Source organism: Perissodus microlepis, chromosome 22 (genome assembly GCF_051167445.1).
Source record: "Perissodus microlepis isolate ML-2025 ecotype Zambia chromosome 22, ASM5116744v1, whole genome shotgun sequence".
NCBI lineage: Eukaryota > Metazoa > Chordata > Actinopteri > Cichliformes > Cichlidae > Perissodus > Perissodus microlepis.
The window spans coordinates 597,423-622,278 of NC_140481.1; the positions used below are offsets into that span (position 1 = coordinate 597,423).

Below are 24,856 nucleotides of genomic sequence, written 5' to 3' on the forward strand. Positions count from 1 at the left end.
AAAGCCAGAATTCTGTATACAATAGTCCTCTAACAAAAGTCTAACAACTCGTCTTTAATTCAGGATGAGCTGGTTCTTCTTTCTTTAAACATTTGATCTATTGTTGAATTAAATAATGATTTCAGAAATCATTGCATTCTTTTTTATTTTAACAGCGTGCTTAAGACATAGAAGTGTTGTGTCTGTGAGGATAGGTACATTTGTCTGTTCTCAGTTAGATTAGAAAAGAGCTGTATAGCCTGTGTATTCACCATGCACCTTCAAGCACCTTGGTATACCCTTGGTTTTTTAGTGTGCTTTATAAATAAAGTTTATTATTATTATTATGACACAAGTATAGAGTCTGAAGATGATTCAAAGTGTGGCATTTCTATAGAATAGATCTTTATTGTCACTGTTACAAGAAAACGAAACAGTTTGTCAGCGTGTAGATTTTTACATTAGAAAGAGAAACGTTAAAGAGCTGCAGGTGCATGCTCTCAGAGGAGCTCTCAGTGCAAGGGAAACCAGTCGTGTAGGCTGAAATCAGAATAATGAGAAAATTAAGACCAGCTAAAGAAACAATTCTGGTACATTCTGACAAACAGAAACACAGTGGTGGGAACGGCACACCCACAGGAAAAACACCAGTGGCAGATGACCACAGTTTCTTTTTCATGGAAAACCTCCTTCATTGCTTCCAATGAGGAAAGTTACATTTATTTGCACTTAAAATCCAAGGTAATCTGAGCGTGCGCACACCTACCAATGGTTGTGTATATTTGCTCAGCATACACAGTCACATATTATAGTCAAAGCAACAGGGCAACTCCTCCTTACAGACACCAAAGCCAGAATAAGAGAGTTCAGGCTTTGTTGTCAGTGTTTGGTACGGACACCTTGTGTTCTTACCACATTCGTTTTAAAACAGCCTGATAACCAGTTGAATTGGCCAAATTTCCAAACTGGGCACATTTTCATCTGAAGAAACAACAACTCGGTTTATTGCCGAATTTCAACTACTGGACATGTTTCAGAGGTTTTTCTGTTGATTTGCATGATTTAGATTTTAAAAACAGACAAACAGGATTGAAGTCAACTCCTCCAAGATTTGACACTAAGAGGAAAAGACAAACTTAGTTGACAAACTAATTATTTGGAAAAAATATATTTTTAAATGTAATATGAGAAACATATTTTCTAATTATATTCTTTATCAAAAAAGCAATCGCAAAGACTATTTGCCAAATTTGGTACCTGTAAAAAACCTTTAAACGACTTTCCTGTAACATTAAATTATCTGATAACAACAATGATGAAGATAATCTTACTGATCACTCAAAGTGATCAGTAAGATACACGATTGTTCATAAGCTTTATAACACCCCAATGTTTCCAGTTATTTATTGCAATTCAAGCCGTTCGTGGTGAACTGTCAGAGGTTAAAAAAAGGTAAGGTTACCCAAAACTGTAATAATGTACATTTATAATTCTACAAAAAGGCATTTGTCAGGGAACAACACGGGTTAGCAGTTTAAAGCTGTTCTGCAGCAGTGGAGGTTGATCAAGCCTTGAAAGATGGTGCTACTGACTCCTACAGCTGTTCCAACTTTTCTGGATTGCTTACAGCCCCCTCTGTCTGGATAGAGGCAGTGTTGGAGCACACTGTGGTATCATACCCTCGTGAGCATCAGCTGAACAGTACTGTACTGCAGAAAGTAGAGTGATGCTACAAAAATGGTGAGAAAAAGCCGATTAACGATAGAAGAGAGACAGACCATCATAACACTTATAAATGTAGGTCTGTGCTACAGAGAGACTGCAAAGAAAGTCACAGTGTCAGTGAGCACAGTTTCCTTCACCATGAAAGGCTCAGAAACAAACTGTGACAGGAAGAGGTCTGGTCCCAAAGACACAACTGAATCAGAGGACAAGTTAACAGCTGTGTGATGGCGGCTCACAGGACAACAGCTTCAAGCAGCTTAATGGTGGCCGTAGTGAGCAAGTCTCAGTTTCTACTGTGAAGACTTCGAGGTGCAGGTTTGACAGGACGAGCTGCAGCAAGAAAGCCAGACGTCAGAATAAGACAAGAGGCTTGTCTGGGCCTTGAAACACCACCGTTGGGCTACTGAAGACTGGAAGAAGGTTTTATGGACTAATGAATCAAATCTGAAATCTTTGGTTCATCACCCAGGATCTTTGTACGTCGTGGAGTAGGTGAAAGGACGGATCCACAGTGTGTGGCATCAGCTGTCAAACATGGAGGAGGAAGTGTGATAGTTGTGCCAGAACTACCTCAGGAACAAAGAACAAGATGGTGAGCTTGAAAACATGGAGTGTCCAGCACAGACTTAAACCCCATCAAGCTGGTTTGGGATGAACTGGACAGAAGAGTGAAAGCAAAGCAGCTACAAGGTCCACGTTTATGGGAACGTCTGCTACAGATATGGGAGAAGATTAGATTTCTGTTGTAGCCAGAAGCCACGGCTGTGTTCAGCTGTTATATCTGCAAAGGAGGCGACTCTGATGAGTCAAAGGTTAGAATATACTTTGGTCTATAAACTGATTCCATGATTTCTGCTTTAACTCCAACTGCTTATTTGTACCATGCTTTCATTTCACAGTGCAACGAGACATTTGGGGTGAAAAATTGAGGTGTTCTAAAACTGTTGAGCGGTAGTGTAAGTCACCTCACCATTTGAACATGCACTATCTCCAACGTCGTCAGTGCTTTTTTACTACAGCAGATTAGCAAGTGTCGTGGGCTGTGAGCACACACTTGTGTCTTTAAAGGGATTCAAACAAACAAACCCTGAAAGGTAAAGAGGCATCAGTCAGTCTTCATCTGCGCTGTCTAACTCAAAGACCCGACTAGTTACAGCACCAGGCACAGGAAAACAAATGTACACACTCAGTTACTTATAATACCTCTACATTATTTGCATTTTGCAAGATATTAATGCCGGTCACTCGAATAGGCCTCGATTCTATCAGTCTGACATGTTTCCAGCACATGTATGACACTCGGTATAAAAACGAAATCATTAAATAAAAACTTTAGGAGAACCAGTAACAGCACACCAACAAGCAAACTGAAACCATTAAGGAGCAAACTGAAACCATTAAGGAGCAAACTGAAACCATTAAGGAGCAAACTGAATAGCACTGATCACCTCAGCATTCAAAGCTGCATCAAGATCATCCACCCTAATACACACACACACACACACACACACACACTCACACACACACACACACACACACACACACACACACACACACACACACACCCTTCGACACAAAGAATGTGAGGTAATGCCACAGCCTCCAAATTAGAGCTCACTTCAACATCCACAGCAAAAAAGTCAGTTTCACACAAGCTCCGTTCACACAGGCTCATCTCAGTATCATTATCCACGTCTGATTTAAAGATTAATGGGTCAGGACATTAACCTTTTGCCTGAAACATGCAGGTTTTATAGAAAGAGCATGATTTAAGAAATTACACATGCATTAGTCATGTCTGTCTGGAAACAGTCCACCACCATTCTTCTAAGAAAGACCCTGTAAAGGCTGAGCGAGCATAAAGTGCCTCATGTCCACGATGTTCACCAAATGCTACACAGACTTTTTTAAAGACTAGCTTTTCTTTATGAGTCCTTCAATTGTAGTTTATTTGGGTCTCTTTGGGGAATATTGAGGATAGAGCAGAAAGTAAACATCCCTCGAATCACGCAGTCTTTAGATAATCGAGGGACCGTGCAGGATGAATGCTGAGGAGCTTTTAAATAAAGGCTAACCACAGCATAGTCAGGGCCATCACCAGCAGACCGGAGAGAAAGAAGGACATCCTGGAGTGCTTAAGCCTGGTTGGGTTTGTTGCCAAACTTCCCCTCTCATGTGGCTCATTAACAACCACCTTTAGAGTGTGACTGTGAGCTTGTTCCTCCTCTTCTTCCTCCTCTTCTTCACCATCATCAACCCACTCCACTTCACTGTTCTCCTCATCTTCTTCCAGCAGCCAGTCACGTCTGTACCCCCCTGGCTCTGGGGACAAACTACATGCTCTTACCTTTTGTCCAAACAGAGTGTGCCTCCCTCGCTGTGCTCAGCAGCAGGCCAAGGGAGACAGATAACAATGAACAGACATGTGAAATACAGTCGACTGACAGGAGGGAGGGATCATAGAGGAAGAAGAAATGGATGAAGGTACACAGATTCATGTCTGAAAACTCTAAGCTGTCAGGGTGTCTTTATTATTGAGTATGTGAAGGGCACTAATGTGTTAATCTGCTCGTAGGAAACCCAATCAAGTGCTTGGATTTAATATCAAAACACCAAAGTAAAGTAGAATTACTTTAAAAACATCAGCACGAGAGCCTCTGAGTCCTGCTTTTTCAGAGTGATCTGCCTTCTGATTATTGTGGATTTGAAGTACAGTATAACCTGCATTGCCAAAAGTATTCACTCACCCACCCAAATCACTGAATTCAGGCGTTCAAGTCGATACCGTGGCCATAGGTGTATAACATCGAGCACCTAGGCACGTGTAAACGGACTGATTCTTATATAACGCTTTTCTACTCTCCTGGAGTGCTCAAAGCGCTCTGTACAACATGTCACATTCACCCAAACACACCTGCTCTCACAAGCACTTTCTCTGTACTTAGTGCTTTCTAACTACATTCACACACATTCAGCAACTTGGGGTTAGTATCTTGCCCAAGGATACTTGGCATGCAGACTGGAGGAGCCAGGGCTCGAACCACCAACCTTCCTATCAGCAGGTGACCTGCTCTACCTCCTGAGCTACAGCCACCCCTGTGTACTGCTTCTACACAACTGTGCGCAACAATGGGTCTCTCTCAGGAGCCTAGTGAATCCCAGCGCGGGGCCCTGATAGGATCCCACCTCAGTAAGAAGTCCAGTCGTGAAATGTCCTCACTTCTACATATTCCCGAGTCTCCTTTACTGGTATTATAACAAAGTGGGAAGGACAGCAATTCAGCCACAAAGTGGTAGGTCACATGGTGGCAACATGACTACACACCAGTGCACAAAGCAAGGTCCATAAAACATGGACGAGCGAGTTTGGTGTGGAAGAGCTTGACTGGCCTCGGTCCGACACATAGAACACCTTTGGGATAAATTACAGACAGGCCTTCTCATCCAACCTCACAAAGGTGCTTCTGGAAGAACGAGAATTCCCACAAACACAATAAGAACAGCCCTTTATACTCACTGTACATGGACAATGGAATTATGGGTAATTATAACAGTAAAGGCTGAACTAACATCATAATAAACCCTATGGATGAATAATTGAATAATTTGTGTGTGAAGGCAGATGAATGAACACTTTTGGCAATACGGTGGATTTCATGGACTCACACTCATGAAACTGCAACTTTCCGGTAATTAAATGGGATTTTTAACAAGTTCAGTTAAACGAGTAACTTAACACCAGGCAGCTACATGTTATATAATCCAAATCTATGAGTAATTATAGATTGTCCATCCCTGTGAATGTGTACACACAGCACTGGAGTGGAAGAGCTGACAGTAAAAGAGAGCAGTGCCTTTAGTGAAGGCGAATCTCTGTGTCACGAGTCTGAAGAGAACGTTAGAGAACTCATTCCAGGTAAAATACACCGAGTCAGTAAATTTAAAAAATCACCACAATCCTTCATTGGTGAGTAAGAGCCAGTCACCAAAAGATGAAACGGTGTAAAAAGAGTCTGCACGGGGACAGAGCGGGGTCCATCATCGTGGGCTTTAGAGACCTTTGAGATGATGAGAAGGCTATTTTTATTTTTTCATACACTACGTCATAACTCAGCAAAGCACTAATGTGAAATTTAACAATTTAGCCTGAGGCTTTCAGCAAATATATATATATTTTAAAAATAAAATAAAAAGTGCTGCTATGGCTAGATTTTCAGTAAAATATAATTTCTGAGATAAAAACTGTATCTTCACATTGTGGGTAGAAGAGAAGCCAGAGGGGAATATTGTGACTTTGCTGGCCTCCTCTCTGACCTTCAGTTTATAAACTCACAGGGAAGGATGATGGAAGCTCTTGGGAAGAGGATGGCGTAGCTGGGATTAGCCCAGATGCTACAGAGGAAAGGGAGATGACAGAGATACAGGAAAACAAAGAGTGAACAAGGGAACGATGCAGGGTGGAGGAATAAGGATGACGAGGGGTGGGGGAACAGTCCTCTTGGCACCGTTGGCCTTCAGCTTGTTTTCTTGGGTTTTGTAACTGTTGCAGTTTGTATGAGAGTCAGTGGACATGCGCAGATTAACTGAGCCATGCGGCTGGCAGGTCAAGCAAGGTCACAAAGCTTGAAGCAGCTACACAAAGAGAGGACAAGACATGAGCGCCAAACTAAGTGCTGCTTATACTGATGAACAGAGCTGAACCAAAGATGTTTCATTGAAACAACACTGGTTCTAGTGGAGGCATGCACACCCATGCAACAGGTCTTATTTGTTCATATCAGAGAATAAACCTGGACGAGGTCTTGGATAGGGTTATCCATGCCATGTGGGCTAATTTACCAGAAGCACCAAACCCCTAAGAAGGCCCAGTAATAAAGGCACCGCGTGCAGGACGGCGGTTCCCCAGCTTCTCTCACACATTTCATTACATAGAACTGTCCAAAATACAGACGTCCTGCTATGATTCGTAAAACAGTGGATCAAGCAGAAACCTTCACATAACAGTCATGTAATTGTCTAATGTTACTGTGTAATTGTAACGAGCAAATTCTGCAGTGTGTGAAGAAAGCTGCATCAACTCTTTCTACACTACAGTCCCTGATTACAACAGCTACAAGCAGCCAAATGACCTGGCAGCTGTGCAAGTATGAACAATAAGATGACCACACACTGTTTGTGCTGCACGCACTGGCTGCTGGTCAACTCTGCTGCTCCACTCCACCTTTGTTGTCCCAGTTACACAGCTGTACAACCATTTATCATTTATTTATTTATCATGTGTGATTGAGTTCTTCTGGAGTTTCCCTTCTCTGAGCTCACACAGATGCCTTTCCTTGTAGTAAACTTCCTGGTACCCATGCTGTGCATAAAGCTCTGTAGTACTGTGCAAAGGTCTTAGGGTTTGCTGGTTTGAAGCATAGTGAGCGTGCAGCTGAGCACAAGCCGGGGGAGCTGGCTGACCAATGCTCGTGATATTCTTTGCTCATAAACGCTGCACAGTGCTGGCCTGCTGCAGCCCGGCCACAAAGCACCAGACTACACACCGCCTCTCACTGGGTATGGAAGCGCAGCCGTGGAGATGCTCTCCTGCATAAGCATGCCATCGTCACAGGAAAGGAAGTGTCTGTGCCTGTGGTCACAGTCGGGCTGAAGCAGTGGAATGACATGGTGAAAGCCAACAGCGCTACCTAGTGGAGGATCAGTGCATGAATTTGGAATCTTTCACATTCTGATTGGTTAAAAACACATTTTATATTTATGATCAGAGGCGAGACGTAGCAGAGTACAAATACTTTGTTACTGCGCATATGTAGAGTTTTCAGCTATCTTTACTGGTTGTTTTTACTTTTTACTCCTTACAGCTGAACTGAAATATCTCTACTTTCACTTCTGACATTTTCAGATTTCAGACATTTCAACAGAGTTATTGTTTCCTGTCACTCCACCTTAAATCACTTTAAATAACTGATTGCAGTCTAAAAGGAAGAAATATTTAACTCTTCACAGACAATCCATTATTGTATCATCATCAGTTCTTATTGCACTACGCTCAGAGGTTAAAGTGAAACTGTCCTGAGTCTGACGACTCAGGGTTTTGTGTTTCTTTCTATTATTCTATGTTCTTGTTTATTCTGTTATATCTTTTGTTGAGGTTTGCCATTTGTTAGGGTTTTGTTCTGTGCCTGCCTGCTCCCACTCCTCTCTGTTCCCTCTGTCCGTGGTGTCACTCTGTCTGCTCGTGAATCTGTCTGTTAAGTTCAGTGTCTTGTCTGGTTCTCTGTGTCTGTGAGTTTCCTGTTTTATTCTGAAGGTCTCTGTCTCGTGTGAGTGTGTTCACTTTACGTTTCCGCTGTCCCATCAGCCCTGATTTCTCCCAGGTGTGTTCCCCTCCTGTCTCTCATCCCTTGATTACTGCTGTGTGTATTTAAGCGTTTTTCCCCTCCGTCATCCTGAGTGGTTTTCCCTGCATCTCTGTTTGTGTCTTTAAGTTTCAGGTTTGTTTTCTATGCTTAGTTTTTCCAGTTTAGGTTAACTCAGTTCTGTTTTTCGTCACCCTCGCCGTGTGTATTTACCACCTCCATTAATAAAGCTTCCTCACATCGGAAGTGACCGCATCTTCGTTCCTTTAATAAATTCCACACGGCTCGCCTCGCTGACCGTGACAGAAACAGCATTTTGGTAAAGCCACGAACCCTGGTTGTGGTATTTCAGCACCAAGCTAACATCACAGAAGAGGAGCGAGCAGTAAGGAGCGCAGCTCAGCTGATCACCTCTACCTGCTCTTACAGAAGAAGCTGTGACGTGTTTCCAACTGATCTCAGGTTTGTTTTTCTCTTTAGGCGTGCACACAAAGGAAACTCGACCACGATGGAGGCAACAAACTGACTTTTCCCTTTTAATTCACTGTTGTTCTACATTAAAGATGTTCAGGACTCATTCATAGAATCAGTCTGAGCTGAAATAATGTTCCTGTGTTAAAACTGTTTTCCAGCGAGCTTCTTTTTCTTTTACACTTTGAGTCCATTTCAGAGTCTCTACTTTGTCGTGTCTTTAAAAAGATGAATCAGTACTCTGTTTATTTTTAACACAAGTATCTGTACTTCTACTCAAGTGACTGTGTCAGCTGTTTATGATGCACACTCAGGTGGCAAAAGCATATTGTACACATGTACTTTGATCATTATCTGTCTCCTTGCACGCCTGTCATATTATTTTGAACATTTATAATCGTAGGAATATACAGTGTGAATTCTGGAGACTGATCTTGGTAGTGATTAGTTTGTGTTCATTATTTTTAACATTTATATGGAAATGTAGAGAGAAAAAAGACCGGATTGATACATTTTTAGTAAATGTTGAAGCTTTTAAACACCGATTTTTGCCAGCGTTAGAATCAGAGCATCAGTATGTGCAGAGCGGCTGTTTCAAAGCAGACATTCTGACTTGTCATGGCAAGGAAAACCATCACCAGTCGACAAACACATTAGCAGTGTCTGTGTTATGTTCCTGCATCGCAGTAACAGAGAGTGTGTCAGTGAGCCAGCACGAGCGATTCTATACGTGTGAACTGCTTTCACTGCTCGATTGCTCTTGACACGTCAGCATGCCTGTCTTGGAAAAGCTTTCAAAGGTAACTTTGTGTAATTCACGTGAGTAAAACAAAGCAAACATGAGCTGCACTGCACTGAGCTCATCGGACTTACTGCTGGTTGGAGCTGACCGTTGATGCTCGCTGTGCGGAAAGGAGAGTTTGTGGAAAGACGCTTATCCCACTCGCTGGGCCGAGACTCCGGTACAGACTCCATGAAACTCCTTTTTAGCTCGCTGATGCTGGTATGGTGCCGCATAATTTCAGTCTGGGTCTTATCCAGGTCCTTCAACAAGGAGGCAAAAGTGAGAGTAGGTTGATGGAAGGAAACAACTACGCTGAAAGGCAACGATTAAGGTTGAAAAGACAAGAGAAGAAAGCAAATGAAAACACAGGGCTGCACTTTCTATAAATATATATTAAATATTTCAACAGTGCTGGGTCTGCCATGTCCCACTGACCTTTAGAGGTTGTGGAAGAACAGATTTTCCAGACAAACCAAACTGCTTCATGTTAGCAGTAATAAAGGAAGCAGCAGAGCATTACTAATCATTAGTGCGTACTGTTCTGTGGCTCACAAATCATGGTTTGCATCAATGCCAGCAGAAGATGTTTAATGAGGACAAACACAACAATGTAATCTGACAGAAAAAATTCAGATGGCAGCGCTAACACAACCAAAGCAAGATCGGTGACTGTGTGCACATCCACGCTGGGATGAACGAGCCAAAGCCGGCACACAAGGGAAAAACATGGCCACTGCAAAAAAGTGCAAAACTCATTCTGAGTTATGTCTGCCATTATTATATACAGTAATGACTGTTGTTTATGTCGGATGTGGGCAGAGATGGAAACGTTCGGTCTTCAGTGGTTAAAGAGTCTCTCTGATGTTTCACTTTCATTCTGACTCCTTTCAGAAAGGAAGACACAGGTGGAGCGCCGATGGCTTCACATCAGCACAAACACACACCTGCTTTACCTGCTGTAACTACTTAAGACCTCAGCTTTGAAGTTTTTCATGTGACAGAGCAGGATGAGAGTCTGTTGAATGTAGACACGTCCTGTCATGTGAACAAGTCAGCACGTCCCATGAAAACTGTTAGCTTTGACGTTTCCATGAACCTCCATTTCTTGTTTTTGAGCCAGATCAAGAAAATGCCTCTTCTACTGAAACAGAGCCGATCTGAGCAGACTGAAACAGTGTTTCAGAGATCAAGTGTTTTTTCTTTACATAAGGTTAAAAAAAGCCAACAATTTAAATGTCACGTACAGACTTTTCCACATGTCAGCAGAGTAAACTGTAGAGAGGGATGACACATTATAAAATCATCAGGCTTAGCCATGCACTGCTGTTAGATACATGACGTCTCCTGAGTCCAGGCCAGGATGCTCAACTTTGGAGCCTAATTTTACATATGAATGCTTTATTTGTAGGTTAACGAGTATCAGTGCTTCTTGTCATCCCTTTCTTCTGAAATGATGCTGGCAGAATATGATACAGCACAATGGACACAGCAAAGAGAACAACACAAGTCCATTATCACAGACACACAGTGTGTTCAGCATTAGGACCATGAAGGACATTCATCATATTAAAAATGTCCTTAACGACCATGAGACGTAATGACGATGACAGCAAAGTCCACAGTGTTAAACATCAGACTGTGAGCATAAACGACTGGGAAACAAATATACTGACTGGAGCCCGTTTACCGCAAAGACTCTGCTTCCTGCTCACTGGCTTGTTGATCAGATACAGTGGATGCAAAAGTATTGGGCCCCCTTGAACTTTCCCACATTTTGTCACATTACAGCCACAAACATGAATCAATGTTATTGGACTTCCAGGTGAAAGACCAACACAAAGTGGTGCACACGTGAGAAGAGGGACGAAAATCACACATGATTCCAAACATTTGTTACAAATAAATAACTGCAAAGTGGGGTGTGTGTAATTATTCAGCCCCCTTTGTTCTGAGTGCAGTCAGTTGACCATAGACGTTGTCTGATGAGTGCTAATGACTACATAGAGTCACCTGTGTGTAATCTATGGGGCGATCGTGGCTCAAGAGTTGGCAGGTCGTCTTGTAATCGGAAGGTTGCCGGTTCGAGCCCCAGCTCGGACAGTCTCGGTCGTTGTGTCCTTGGGCAAGACACTTCACCTGTTGACTACTGGTGGTGGTCAGAGGGCCCGGTGGCGCCAGTGTCCGGCAGCCTCGCCTCTGTCAGTGCGGCTACAATGTAGCTGCCATCACCAGTGTGTGAATGTGTGGATGACTGGATGTGTAAAGTGCTTTGGTAAGTAGTAAGTAAGGTGCTATACAAATACAGGCCATTTACCAGGCCATCTAATGTCAGTACAAATACAGCTGCTCTGTGACGGCCTCAGAGGTTGTCTAAGAGAATATTGGGAGCAACAACACCATGAAGTCCAAAGAACACACCAGACAGGTCAGGGATAAAGTTGTTGAGACATTTAAAGCAGGCTTAGGCTACAAAAAGATTTCCCAAGCCTTGAACATCCCACGGAGCACTGTTCAAGCCATCATTCAGAAATGGAAGGAGTCTGGCACAACTGTAAACCTACCAAGACAAGGCCGTCCACCTAAACTCACAGGCCGAACAAGGAGAGCGCTGATCAGAAATGCAGCCGAGAGGCCCATGGTGACTCTGGACGAGCTGCAGAGATCTACAGCTCAGGTGGGGGAATCTGTCCATAGGACAGCTATTAGTCGTGCACTGCACAAAGTTGGCCTTTATGGAAGAGTGGCAAGAAGAAAGCCATTGTTAACAGAAAACCATAAGAAGTCCCGTTTGCAGTTTGCCACAAGCCATGTGGGGACACAGCAAACATGTGGAAGAAGCTGCTCTGGTCAGATGAGACCAAAATGCAAAACACTATGTGTGGAAAACTAACACTGCACCTCACTCTGAACACACCATCCCCACTGTCAGATATGGTGGTGGCAGCATCATGCTCTGGGGGTGCTTCTCTTCAGCAGGGACAGGGAAGCTGGTCAGAGTTGATGGGAAGATGGATGGAGCCAAATACAGGGCAGTCTTGGAAGAAAACCTCTTGGAGTCTGCAAAAGACTTGAGACTGGGGCGGAGGTTCACCTTCCAGCAGGACGACGACCCTAAACATAAAGCCAGGGCAACAATGGGATGGTTTAAAACAAAACATATCCATGTGTTAGAACGGCCCAGTCAAAGTCCAGATCTAAATCCAATCCAGAATCTGTGGCAAGATCTGAAAACTGCTGTTCACAAACGCTGCCCATCTAATCTGACTGAGCTGGAGCTGTTTCAAAGAAGAATGGGCAAAGATTTCAGTCTGTAGATGTGCAAAGCTGGTAGAGACAGACCCTAAAAGACTGGCAGCTGGAACTGCAGCAAAAGGTGGTTCTACAAAGTATTGACTCAGGGGGCTGAATAATTACGCACACCCCACTTTGCAGTTATTTATTTGTAAAAAATGTTTGGAATCATGAATGATTTTCATTCCACTTCTCACGTGTGCACCACTTTGTGTTGGTCTTTCACCTGGAATTCCAATAACATTGATTCATGTTTGTGGCTGTAATGTGACAAAATGTGGGAAAGTTCAAGGGGGCCCAATACTTTTGCAACCACTGTATTTACACCTACTCTTTGGATGATGTTAAATGATGAGGGTTTATGGCTGACAGTCAGAAAAGCTTGTTTTCTATCCTTCTTGAAACTGTTTGTTGCATGAAGTCAGTCGAGAACACGTTTTTCCCCTCGAGCGTTTTGTGGTTTGCGATCAGTGAAGTTCACTCTTTTTGTCCAAATGAGGGCAGTGATGGTGTCACACATGGAGCTGATATTGGCTAAAAAGTAACATACGCGTCTCTCCAGGACTCATAGTCACAATCCCCTCGCTTAGCTCCGAATCAAACCTAAAGTGCATTAGCAGGGAGTCCCAGCCTAACACCGAGTGACTTAAAACTTTACTGATGCTTCAACGTTTCTCTTGTTCCACACTTTTAAGCTCAGAGCTAAAACACTTCATGAATAACTTAAAGTTGGGACTAAAATTGTCACAATTATAAGGGGAAATTCTTAAAAACAAATTCTAAGACTTTTCATAGGATGTTGTCACCAGGAAACAAACTCTTAGTACTTCAGACTTTTGTGAATCCGGGCCCAGGAGATGATGTTATACTGGGTCCTCTGATAACCAATAAAAAAGGAATACAACGCCTTGCTCCTCTCGACCAATCACAGTTTGAATTATTATTATAAGCAACATCACTGACGTAAACCACAGACGGAGGTTGGAAGGACGATGAATGCATACGTTAGTGAACTTTCCTGGAGATGTTTCCCAGTCATCTATCACACGGACAAACACAATGTGAAAGTAAAGTGAAGCTACTTGCATGAGAGTCAGACAGGAAAATGGTGCATGCCAACCCTTTAGGGTTAAACTAGGAAGAACAAAAGACAGAACAAAAGAATGAAAGAACTAAAGAACGGAGCTGTGACAGCAAACGACGCTTATTTAAGACTGAAGATACAAACCTCCAACATTAAATTGCTATGTCTGATATAAATTGTTTCACCCTCAAGTTTCTTTGATCTTTTCTGTGGAAATGAGGAAAAAGGAAAACACTGGTTTAACATAACAACTGGTTTGAACATTTCACATGTGATTCTGAATAGTGTCCCGTGAGCACGACTGACCAATGACATGAGCCGTATCAAAAACGAGCTGTGCAATCACAACAACAATGCAGGCTGCAGCCCGACTGCGTCCAGCTCAGTGAAGTTAACAATGCAACAGTCATGTGTTTGACGCAGCAGGCTGGGACCCAGTTCCTCTCCATCCCCACACTCAGTGAGCTGGTGAAGGCTCTCTTAACTGCACTAAGGCAGAAACACTGGAGATTCTGAGGAACCTCGCTTTTTACAACTAAAACAGGAAGTTGGCTTGTTATCAGCCTCTGCAGTGATTTATACCGCTACCAGCTGAATGCACTGAGATCCATCACCTGTTATTAAATGCACCGATGATTCAACACTGATCTTATTCTTCTTTCTTAATAGAACTAAATAAATATTTCATTTTGATCATTACTGACACAGTCAGTGTGAAATACACTGGACACAAACATGGATGGCACCCTCACAGCATCGTTGGTGCAGATTTAATGTTGGAAGGCTTTATAACCTGATGTGGCAGAGTGTCCACACAGAAATATGTAGGGATCCCAGGGGAACTAGGTCGCATATTTGCTGCACATCTATGGAAGGCACATTCTGTGCATGCAAACTGCTGCAGTGGCAGTGCGGTGTGCAGGAAGTGCAGGAGGATGCGTGCCTGTCTCCTGAGTCAGAGCTGGAACTAATGCTTTCAAAAAATCAAACAATATTCAGTGACTATTTCAGGTGTCTCGTAGATTGATGAAAATACCTGAATGCCTCTCCATGCCATGAGCCTAGCTTGTTTTAATTTAAATATCATCTGCATTCAGTTTAAAATATGTGTGTGGACAGTCAGAATGGTGAGAAGGCAACGTGAAAACATTTCAATCATATTTCAATTTAAAGCCCTCATCCCAAAGAACGTAAGCACATTATGTGAAATGTAAATAAATGTATAAATAGGATTCAATGATCACATATTTTACTCTCAGCTCAGAAAACAGTATGTTTAAACTGAGACGTTTTAATATTTTATGAAAAATAAGCTCCTTTTGAATTTGATGGCAGAAAAACATCCAAAAACAAGTTGGCATGAGGGCAACACAAGGCTGGAAAAGTCAGTGGTACTAAGAGGAAACAGCTGGCTTGCTATGTCAAGCAACGAAGAAGCCGTGTGTGAATATGATGCAGAAAGGCTAAAGTCTTCTCTGTGCAAAGGTTAATTAAATGGACTAAGGAACCTAGTCCATAGAAACAAAGAGGAGAGCAACCAAAGCCTGCATCCCTGATGGTACGGGGGTTAGGGTACACACACGTTTTAGTGTAACATCTGCTCCTATCCAGATGTTGTTATCATGGAAGAGCTTCCTATTTCAGTAGGTCAAACTGCACGTATTACCACAACATGGCTTCATACTGTCCAGACTGTCCTGAACTATCCAGACCTTTGAATAGCTGAGAACATTTGGGCCGCCGCGTAATGACAAAACTAAAAACACAGAGGACTCCCGAGCAGCCACAGAGCTCCACAGCATGCTCAAACAGGACAGGCAGCTGCAAAGCTGCAAACACGCTCCTGTCCCAGCTTTGTGCACACGTGTTACATCAAACTTACACAGAACCAGTGTTTTTCATTCAAATGTGAAAACGTCTCAGTTTAAACATTTTGGTCTTTTATGTTTTACTGTGAATAAAATACCTGTTTATGTTTCCCTCTTTTTCTTTAACCTGACATTTTTGGAACTGGGGCTGTACCGTCCCAACACATTACACTGGTTATAGAAGCCCACTTTAGCCCACTTTAGCCCACTTTAGCCCACTTTAGCCCACTTTAGAGGCTCAGACTTATTTACACATCCAGCACTTACAGATAGAAAGAAAGAAACTACTACAATAATATAATAATAATAACAACAATAATCATAATAATAACAGTAATAATACGAGAGAGCCACTTTGTCCAAGAGCTGCAGGCAATGAGAGATACAGTTCAAACTTGCAAAGTTGAATGATTGATGATTCAACTTCAGAAAAGCTCAGAGAAAATACAGCAGCATTCACAGGGAAGCAGGCAGCAGAAATAATGAAACAACCAAGGCAGCAAATCACTGTGTCAAAATAAAGATGAGCTGATGTGTAGCTGATGCAGGGACCACAGCGCAGCAGTGACACGCTGACCTTCCTCACTCGAACCATCTCCATCTTTCTGTCCTGAAGAGAGTGCTGCTCTCCCATCAGAGGAAACACAGGTGAACATGTTACTGCAACTCAGCAAAACTCAGCACACACACACACACACGCACACACACACAGATACAGATATTTCTTATACACTATATGAGCATATGCAGATCCAGTTATAAAAACGTCTTTAATCTTTAAGTGGTCTGATCCAACATGCAGCAGGTCTGATCATGTACAAGGAAAACAAACCTGGCTTTTTCGTTCTTTTTCCCCATTAGTGATGGCCAAAGACGGGGCATGCCTCCGCTCTCTCCTGCCCACCGTCTAGTACATTAAACAAAACTCACATGCTGAGGATCAGCTTCAGGAAAAGCAGGACAACAGCCTTCATATAGTTACAACCAAAGGTGAAGTAGCCAGAGCGGTGGTCTGTGTTCACTTTGCAAATGTAAATAAAGTTGTAGTCCAGCGTAGTACAACAGCTTCTACCTAGCACAACTGAAGGCAAGTTAGCATAAACTGACAAGCAGCAGTTCATTTCCAATCAGCATTTTAAACAAAGGACACTCAAACTGAGTCCACAGGGGCCGTATTTTCCAGGAAGAGAGAGGAGAAAAACTAAGATGAGATCACTTCATTTATACAAAGTTATACAGGAAAGGGCCTTAAATTGTGCTGTAGATGTACAGCGCTCACCCAGTGTCTGTCAAGCTGAACCTCTCTCTCCTCTCTGGGTTGCTCTGGTCTTGTGAATCTCAGATTATAAATTATGCCGAGGTATTTTTTCCCAATAATAAGTAGAGTTAAAGCTCGGTGGTATTTCCCCTACCTTAATCTCTGGAGTAGACTTGGCACTGTGGCTCTTGACGCTGTCAGTTATCAGGCATTCTGCCTGTAACTCTGCCTTTCTGCTGGAATATCGGTGTCCTCTGGGCGTGGAGACATCGTGGTGGTCAGAACGAGGCAGGGTGGGTAGCAGTGGTGACGGGGTGGCCTCCCCAGGTGACACTGGTGACATAACAGGGGCACTGACAGGACGACTGGACTTGTTGTCGGGAGTCGACACCATTGCTAGAATGGAAGAGACGATAGCCTCACTTTGTTTTTGGAAACTATTCAACAATAATTCTTTATGATGTAATTTATCAATAAACACTACTTGGACCCATTAATGTACCCAAGGGTTTAGGAAGCAAGTCAACTGAATCAGCTCAAAAGTACTCGTACTACAAAAAGTACCCAGTCTGAGTGCTGCTGATTGAAGAGGCACAGATGCCACTGTGCTCTTGGCAGTTATCTTTATGAATCAGTCTTTGTATAGAAATGTCCCTCAAATCCTGAAACACATCAAAGCCACCAGCTGACTGTAAAAAGCAAAGAAGCCAACACAGAACACACATGTGAACGGACTGACTAACCCTCGAAAGCCTAAACCTGTTGCTGGCGTCAAACAGGTGTTTGCAACTTTTCTTCCAACATCTGTAACTCCTGGACCTCAACTGAAAGAATTACAACAGGTTGTGAAAGCAGCAACTCTGTGCTTTTTAGTCATATTAGGGTCATTACAGTAAACCCATGTACGGCGTCGCAGCAGCCCTGCAAAGATCAAGGTCCGCTGAGAGCCTGCCTCCCTCCTCCTGCTCCATCCGTTGCACCTCTTGCATCACAGAGGTGCAGGGGAGGCATTCCTCCTCTGTCCCCTCCTGGCCAGCTGTGTCTCAATCTTATTCCGCAACTTAGAGACTCACATTACTTACACTCTCATGACACATACATATAGGGCCTTACACACACACACACACACACACCAATAAATACTTAAACAGAGAAACCTTACGAACACAAGTGTTCACACATGTGTTCACACAGGTGCTCACAGACACACTATCTTGGTCTGCTGCCTCTGAACATGTCATGTATCATTAGTGTGCTGCTCAGTAACATTTAATTATTGACCGTTACTCGTGCTCATGTTGGTTGTTGTTGTCTTTCAGCAGGTGATGAAGCAGGTTTTCCCTCTTCTTCTGTTAACTTTCTGCCAAATTCTCTTTCTTTTGCCTTTTGTCTGCCGTAACGACCATAATATTACTGAAAAAGCACAGATAATTTCAGGAACCGTTGGAATTTTTCAATTGCACCAGTGGGTCAAGAGTTACGGTAGTTTTGGCTAAAACCGATGGCAGCATGGGCGCACCCAACCGTTTTATACATACAGGTCTGTTGTAGCTGTTTGCCCAAGGACTCATAGGCCAGACTGAAAAGCATGAGTGCAGCAGAGTCAGTTTGTTATTAAAGGCGTACCTCCATCCAGACTGCGAGAGTTCCTCTTGCTGGAGGAGCGCTGGAAAAGGGGAGCTGGTCTGTCAATCAGAGAGCTAGCCTGTCTGGTCTGCGCCTGAGTCCGACCGCTGTAACGAAACTTCGAGCCCAATGCTAGGAACTTCCTTGGGGTGGTGGCCATCTCAGAGGAGGTCAGCCTGCACATAAGAATATTGATCTTCAGATCTGAAAAAAGCCACAGCTCCTTCAGAAATGCAGCACGATGAGAATACAACACCTGAAGAAGGTGTGATGTTCGACACACACTTTCCACAGCTTTTTGGCTGCCTTGTAGTTGGGAAGCTTGAATCCAATGGCACTCTCATAATGTTCCACCTGTTAGAACAGACACAAACCTGCTGTGAACAAGACTAACAGACCTTAGATGGACGTCAGTGAAAAACAAAAAGGACGTTTTTGTGGCGGTTTACCTCGGATGGTCTTATTTTAATGAAGAAGCTGCTTCGTTTGTATGAGACTTTGAGGACTTTGGGCCAGGGGAAACGGTTGATCCTCAGTTTATCTTTGTAAACCATCAGACCACTGGCACAAACCCCCAGTATGATGTCAACTCCATCCAGATCCTAACAGATATTCAGAATGAAAGAAATAACTCCTAAAGCAATGTAGGCAAATAAATAAAACAGGAGATACTAAATGATAGAAAGTTTCCAGCCCAGTCAGCACGCAGTGGTCTAAAGGATGCTCCTTGGATCACTACACCTGGTTATGTACATTTAGTTCATCTGGACTGTTAAGCTCTTTTCTGACTGGTGGTGCAACCGACATGTGCTGCTCACAAGCATCCACAGGGGGGCAGTATCATCTTCAAAGTGCTCTCCTATATTTATTTTTAATACCTGCTCTGATGTGAGGAGAATGACCTTATTTCTGATGTGCACACTCTGCACAGACGCCACATATCAAATCGGTTTCTCACAGGGAGCACCACATTCACACCGACATGTAAGAGGACAGGTTCTCTGTGAAGTACGTGAACTACCTACTCCCAAAGTTAGCATGGAAAACAAGGGTGAATCACTACTTACTATTTAGTGATTGGAGCAGTTAAAAATAGTCTATAAGGAATAACAGGAGTAATAAGAGCAGCTGAGGATGTGTATGCTCACCTTGGCCTGGTGGAGGTCCACTCCATACATGGAAAGTTTCTTAGCATTCTCCAGGAACATCAGATCTGCCTGCGCTGGGCTCATGGATCTGCGATGGCACCCCAAAGAAATCCAAAATCTTTAGCTTCTGTGACACTGATTGAATCCACACTTAGATGTTAAATGTGTAACGGTGTGAGCTGCTTTACTACATGTTTCACTTTAGAAACAAGTGTTTCAACTGTAGCTGCCTCCACCAGTGTGTGAATGTGAGAGTGAATGAATAGTGGTACAGCGCTTTGAGGGCCATGAAAAGTGCTGTATAAATGCAATCCATTATTATTATTCTCACACACAACTTGACCGTTCAATTATTTCTAATGTTTGTTAGCTTAACTTCCCTGTCTGCAAAGACACATGTCACATGTTAGTGATGCTGCGGACTTTTCCGTCTATCGCATGTGACCGATCAACGGTTTCGTGCAAACCTGAGATACTGACAAGTTTTTTATCTGGACGTGGACATAATGTGCAAACTCTCAGCTTTCATTTGAAGGTATTCACATCCAAATTGGATGCAGGGTTTATGAGCTTCAGCTCCTTAACATGTGCCACCCACTTTTTAGAGGGACCAAAAGTAATTGGACAGTTGATTGACAGGCTACTTCATGTGCAGGTGTGGGTGATTCCTCATTCGTCATTATCAATTAAGGCCTGGAGTTGATTTGAGTGAACAGAACAGACAACATGTGGCCAAAGGAGCTCATGCAGCACCATCCTTAAACTGTGGAAACGGACAAAACTCATCTAAGAAATTGCTACAATATTAGGAGTGGGAAAATCTACAGTTTGGTGCATCCTGAGAAAGAAAGACAGCACTGGTGAACTCAGCAACACAGCAACTCGTGAACTTTACATAAATTCTCTGCAATAAGTGGCAAGACAGTGGCCCAGCGGTCACTCCAAGAGTGTACTGGGTTCAAATCCACCATCATCCCAGTGAGAATGTGGTCGCCCTGGATAAGTGGAAGAAAATAAATGGATGGATCTACAACTAGCTAATGAAATAAGAGTTCCACTGGGTGACTGACCTGTATGTGCGGTGCAGCTCCATCATTTTGTCCTCCAGCTCCTTGGTTTGACCTTGGGCCATTTTCATTTCTTTAGCATATTCACTGCCGTGCACTTCGGGGTCATATTCACCAAGTTCTGACTGCAAAGCATAGGAGCCCAGCAGAGCCAAAGTAACGAAGGAGCAGGGAAGGCGGCCCTGGAGGATGTCCTTTCGCAGTTGGAGGCAAAGATAGTATCTGCAATGCACATGCAGTTCTCACATTAATTATAGATAGATGGTAAATGACCTGGATTAATACAGTCGTACTGTGAGATGTGTTAAAGCCCCAGGAAACTATGGTGGAAGCCAGAGTCAGCGCTGAACTCGCATGCTCACTGATGAACACATCAAAGGTATATTTGATCCAGCTCTGACTCACAGAGGCTGGTCGGGTTGTTCCCGGGAAAAATTGCTTCACCTACTGAAATAATACATAACCAATGTCAATCTGGAGAAGGTCAAATAATACTGAAAGGAAACATGGAGGCTCCACAGGTTAGAAACAGACATGCAGCTTGGATTCATCTGTGCCACCATCTGACTGACTGAAAACTTCTTAAATGCCTCAGAAAGCTCTGAAACCTCCAGCTGATAAACTGGACGCATTTTCATCCTTGTGGGAACTAAAAACACACACATGGACTACACACCCCGTCCACTGTGTGACACAATAAAACTATTTTCACTAGTGGGAGACTGGATATGTGCTGTACCTTGTGATGTCTTCTGACAGCTGGGCTGGGTCCGGTGGATAGAATTTTACATTGAAAGTGAAATTATAGTTGGCACCTTGAGAAAGAAAGGAAGGAGTGATTAAACAGTTACCCAGACTGGTCAGAGTAATCCATCAATATGTGTGCAAAAATCTTTATTTCCCTGCTCACACAAATCTACCACTGGATTTATGAAACGTGGCTAATTTTATTAATGAATCGAAATCAACAGGCTCACGAGTTTTACTTGCAATCTGCATGCTGCCACACTCATGCTTCTCTTTATAAGGAAACACATTTGTCTTGAAGTGCAGTGGTCAAAGCAAAGAAGCAAGAGAAAGGCTGACTGAAAGTGAAGCTACAGCGTCCATGTGGAGACAAAACAGTGACGGTTAAAAGTACAAACGTCGCTGAATATCGTTTCTCCTCAGATACTCACTGTGACTGAAGATAAAGTTTATGAAAAGACAGGCGTGAGAAAACATGAGGACAGAGACAGACAGACCTAATCTGCCATCGGCAATTACTGTTTGTGAGTGAGGCTCAGTGTCACAGAGACAAACACACGTTTTCTTTGTGGAAGAGTTGAGCTCACCTTGTACCTGCCTGCGGATCTCTTTGGTCAGGTCCATCCAAGTCTAATCAAGAAAATGTCACATGCAGTTTAAGCTTTAGTGATATCGAACCATCAACTCCTTCAGTAACAGGGCAAAGGGTCAGTCTAATCATCAGGTACAATGACGTGAATGATATCTCCTAATGGAACAGTGAGGCTGGGATTGTTGGACGGATACTGACCGTTACACTGACGCTCACCTTCATAGTGGGAGTTTCCCAGATTGCCAGGCCGTAGTAGTCTTTTTCCAGCAGGTTCAGGTGGTCACACACTTTCATGAACAGCTCCTGGCCTTTAGCGTGTTTCTAACACACAAACACACACACTTTTATATCTTAGTGAGGATATCTCACTGAATGCCTCACCCTGAGCCTAAACCTAACCATAACCCAACTGTAACCCTGACACTAAAAGCACATTTTGCGGGGATGTTGGTCCTACAGGGATAGTAACACTCGAATCTTTGGTCCTCACAAAGATGTATAAGTGCGCACGCACAAACAAATGGAGCGGACATTAGATCAAAGATTTACCTGCTAATGTAACACCCCTGATATCACACGCAGGATAATGTGGTCAGAAATAAGCAGTGGAGAAACAGTCAGCAGTGACAGGGACTCCAGCTTCTCCTGGACTGGTCTGATACCACTATGAGTGATGGTTACCACTAAGTACGGCAGCTAAACCACCTTTGTTTGCTGGCTTGATGATAACAGAGGTGTTCTACATAGTGTCTGTTTCAGTGACACGGGCAGTGAGCGCCATCAGCTGGTCGCATGTGTAAACAATGCAGCACTGCACAAATGACTCCTTAAGCAAGAATAAAGAGTTTATGAAATAACTAAGGAATTGGGTTACTGCTAACTGTGTGTGAGTGTGTGTGTGTGTGTGCGTGTGTGTGTGTGTGTGTACTTACGTCCAGCTCACACTCGTACAGAGTGTCGTCCAGCAGTGTGACTTTGATCTGCATGCTCTTGGGTCGGCGCGGCGCTCTGGGAGCTTTGGCTTCTTCTTCTGCTGTTTTCTCGTCCTTTTCTCCCCTACTGCCTTCTTCAGGGCCAGACTCCTCCTCCTCCTCCTTTTTCTCTTTGTCCTTCTCCTCTTCTTTCTCCACGGTAACCTCCCCTTCCTTGTCCTCGTGTTTCTCCTTGTCTTTTCCAACCTTGTCCTCGTCAGTCTCTTTCTTCTCTACCTGGGTAGCCTGACAAAGACACTTCGATGATGAAGCAGTCATGTAGTAACGGATATATTTATATGTGTAAAAACATCAGTGTCTTTGCAAAAAGACTAAAGTGCAATTCATATTACTAATCTGGATACCAGGTGACAACCTTGTTTGGATTTAATGCCATCACAGGTGAAACTGAGCAGTTCATACTGGAAAACAACAGTTACTGTGTCTAAACCGATGGATGCAGGGGCTGTCAGAGTTATGAAGAGGATGCACATCGTGCTATGGTGTAGTTTTGATGGAGATGTGCATGTCAAGCATTACAGTTCAGCAAAAACTGTGAGATCATCCACACATCTGAGGTGTCACAGCGTAAACTATGTGAACATGTAGCACACAGAGGATCTTAAATAAGTCACAGTGTAATCAGACTTTATAAAGGTGATCCAGGCTACACCTGAAGGAGCCCAAAACCACCTTTGTAGCCTGAGCAGGGAGGAGGCTTCATGCACCGTCTACAGTCAAGAGTCTCAGGTTTGGAAAATGATTTGCTCAGTAATATAAAAGTTGAAGCATCCTATAATAAATACTTTGCAACTCGATCCATGACACATTTCCTTACATATCACATGTAAGGCCTAACTCTGTAACACAGTCACCAACACAGGCTGACCTGAGCCTCAGCGCTGCTTACTGAGTGCTGGTCAAGGGCGACCTCGCCCTCTGTTTTTAGTTCAGGTTCGGGGTCAGCGATGGGTGCTTTAGCTTCTTCCTCCTTGTCCTCCTTTTCTCCACCCTCGCTCTCACACTGTGAACGCCTTTTCAGGAGGGAGGAAAAGAGGCGTGTGAGACCGCGGCCAGCAGAGTTGTGGTTTTGAGGTCGGAGCTGGTCGTCCTCAGGAGTGGGAGGTCTGGCGCCCTGGCCAGCTTCCTCCTGCTGCCTCGGCTTTTTCTGGTGACTTTCTGCCTCGTCTGTTGTCATGTCAACAGCTGTGGAGGTAGATCAGAAAATAGAAATGAAATCAGACAGGTTCATGGTTCAGGCAGATTGGCTTTGTGGAGCTTAAAAAACTGATACTTTACCATCATGCATCAGTCCATCATAACAGCGTTACCAATTCACAATCAGACTGATAAGAGAAATGTTTTCTCAGAGATCAAACCTTTCAAACTTTTCTGCAACAGAACGGATCAAAACGCAGCAAATACACTAATGTCAATTCAGTTCTCTTTACACGGTGCCATTTCCGAATAACAGTTGCCTTAAGGTGGTTTATATTGCTTTAGCAAAAAGGAAAGTTTGAAGCCTGATCTTGACAGCAGAGATAGTGTCTGTCTCCTGAATCCAAACTGGAAGCTGGTTCCACAGAAGAGGGGCCTGAAAACTGAAGGCTCTGCCTCCCATTCTACTTTTAAATACTCTAGGAACAACAAGTAGGCCTGCAGAGCGAGAGCGAAGTGCTCTAATAGGGTGATATGGTACTACAAGGTCATTAAGATAAGATGGGGCCTGATTATTTAAGACCTTGTATGTGAGCAGCAGGATTTTGAATTCTGGATTTAACAGGAAGCCAAAACAGGAGAAATCTGCTCTCTCTTTCTAGTCCCTGTCAGGACTCTTGCTGCAGCATTTTGGATTAGCTGAAGGCTTTTCAGGGAGTTTTTAGGAC

The 24,856-nt window shown here is 43.4% G+C and overlaps 1 protein-coding gene across 14 annotated transcripts in view; it reads right to left on the minus strand.

Moving 5' to 3' along the window:
- Positions 1-24,856, minus strand: part of epb41a (erythrocyte membrane protein band 4.1a) — a 70,678-nt gene that overhangs the window by 12,134 nt on the left and 33,688 nt on the right. For 5 of the 14 annotated variants that reach the window (XM_084919120.1, XM_084919119.1, XM_084919128.1 and 2 more), the window contains exons 2-18: positions 23,860-24,176; positions 22,932-23,216; positions 22,216-22,320; positions 21,995-22,037; positions 21,400-21,475; positions 20,664-20,882; positions 19,594-19,681; positions 18,895-19,047; positions 18,702-18,799; positions 18,446-18,621; positions 16,974-17,215; positions 16,394-16,468; positions 16,139-16,183; positions 13,838-13,900; positions 13,696-13,743; positions 9,754-9,795; positions 9,408-9,578 (exon numbers count right to left, since the gene is read on the minus strand). In XM_084919120.1, coding sequence (XP_084775246.1) covers positions 9,408-9,578; positions 9,754-9,795; positions 13,696-13,743; positions 13,838-13,900; positions 16,139-16,183; positions 16,394-16,468; positions 16,974-17,215; positions 18,446-18,621; positions 18,702-18,799; positions 18,895-19,047; positions 19,594-19,681; positions 20,664-20,882; positions 21,400-21,475; positions 21,995-22,037; positions 22,216-22,320; positions 22,932-23,216; positions 23,860-24,168 — 2,238 coding nt within the window. In that variant the 5' untranslated portion in view covers positions 24,169-24,176. Of the gene's footprint in view, positions 1-9,407; positions 9,579-9,753; positions 9,799-13,695; positions 13,744-13,837; positions 13,901-16,138; positions 16,184-16,393; positions 16,469-16,973; positions 17,216-18,445; positions 18,622-18,701; positions 18,800-18,894; positions 19,048-19,593; positions 19,682-20,663; positions 20,883-21,399; positions 21,476-21,994; positions 22,038-22,215; positions 22,321-22,931; positions 23,217-23,859; positions 24,177-24,856 lie in introns of all 14 variants that reach the window. The other 9 variants (XM_084919122.1, XM_084919123.1, XM_084919125.1 and 6 more) reach the window with 9 other exon arrangements.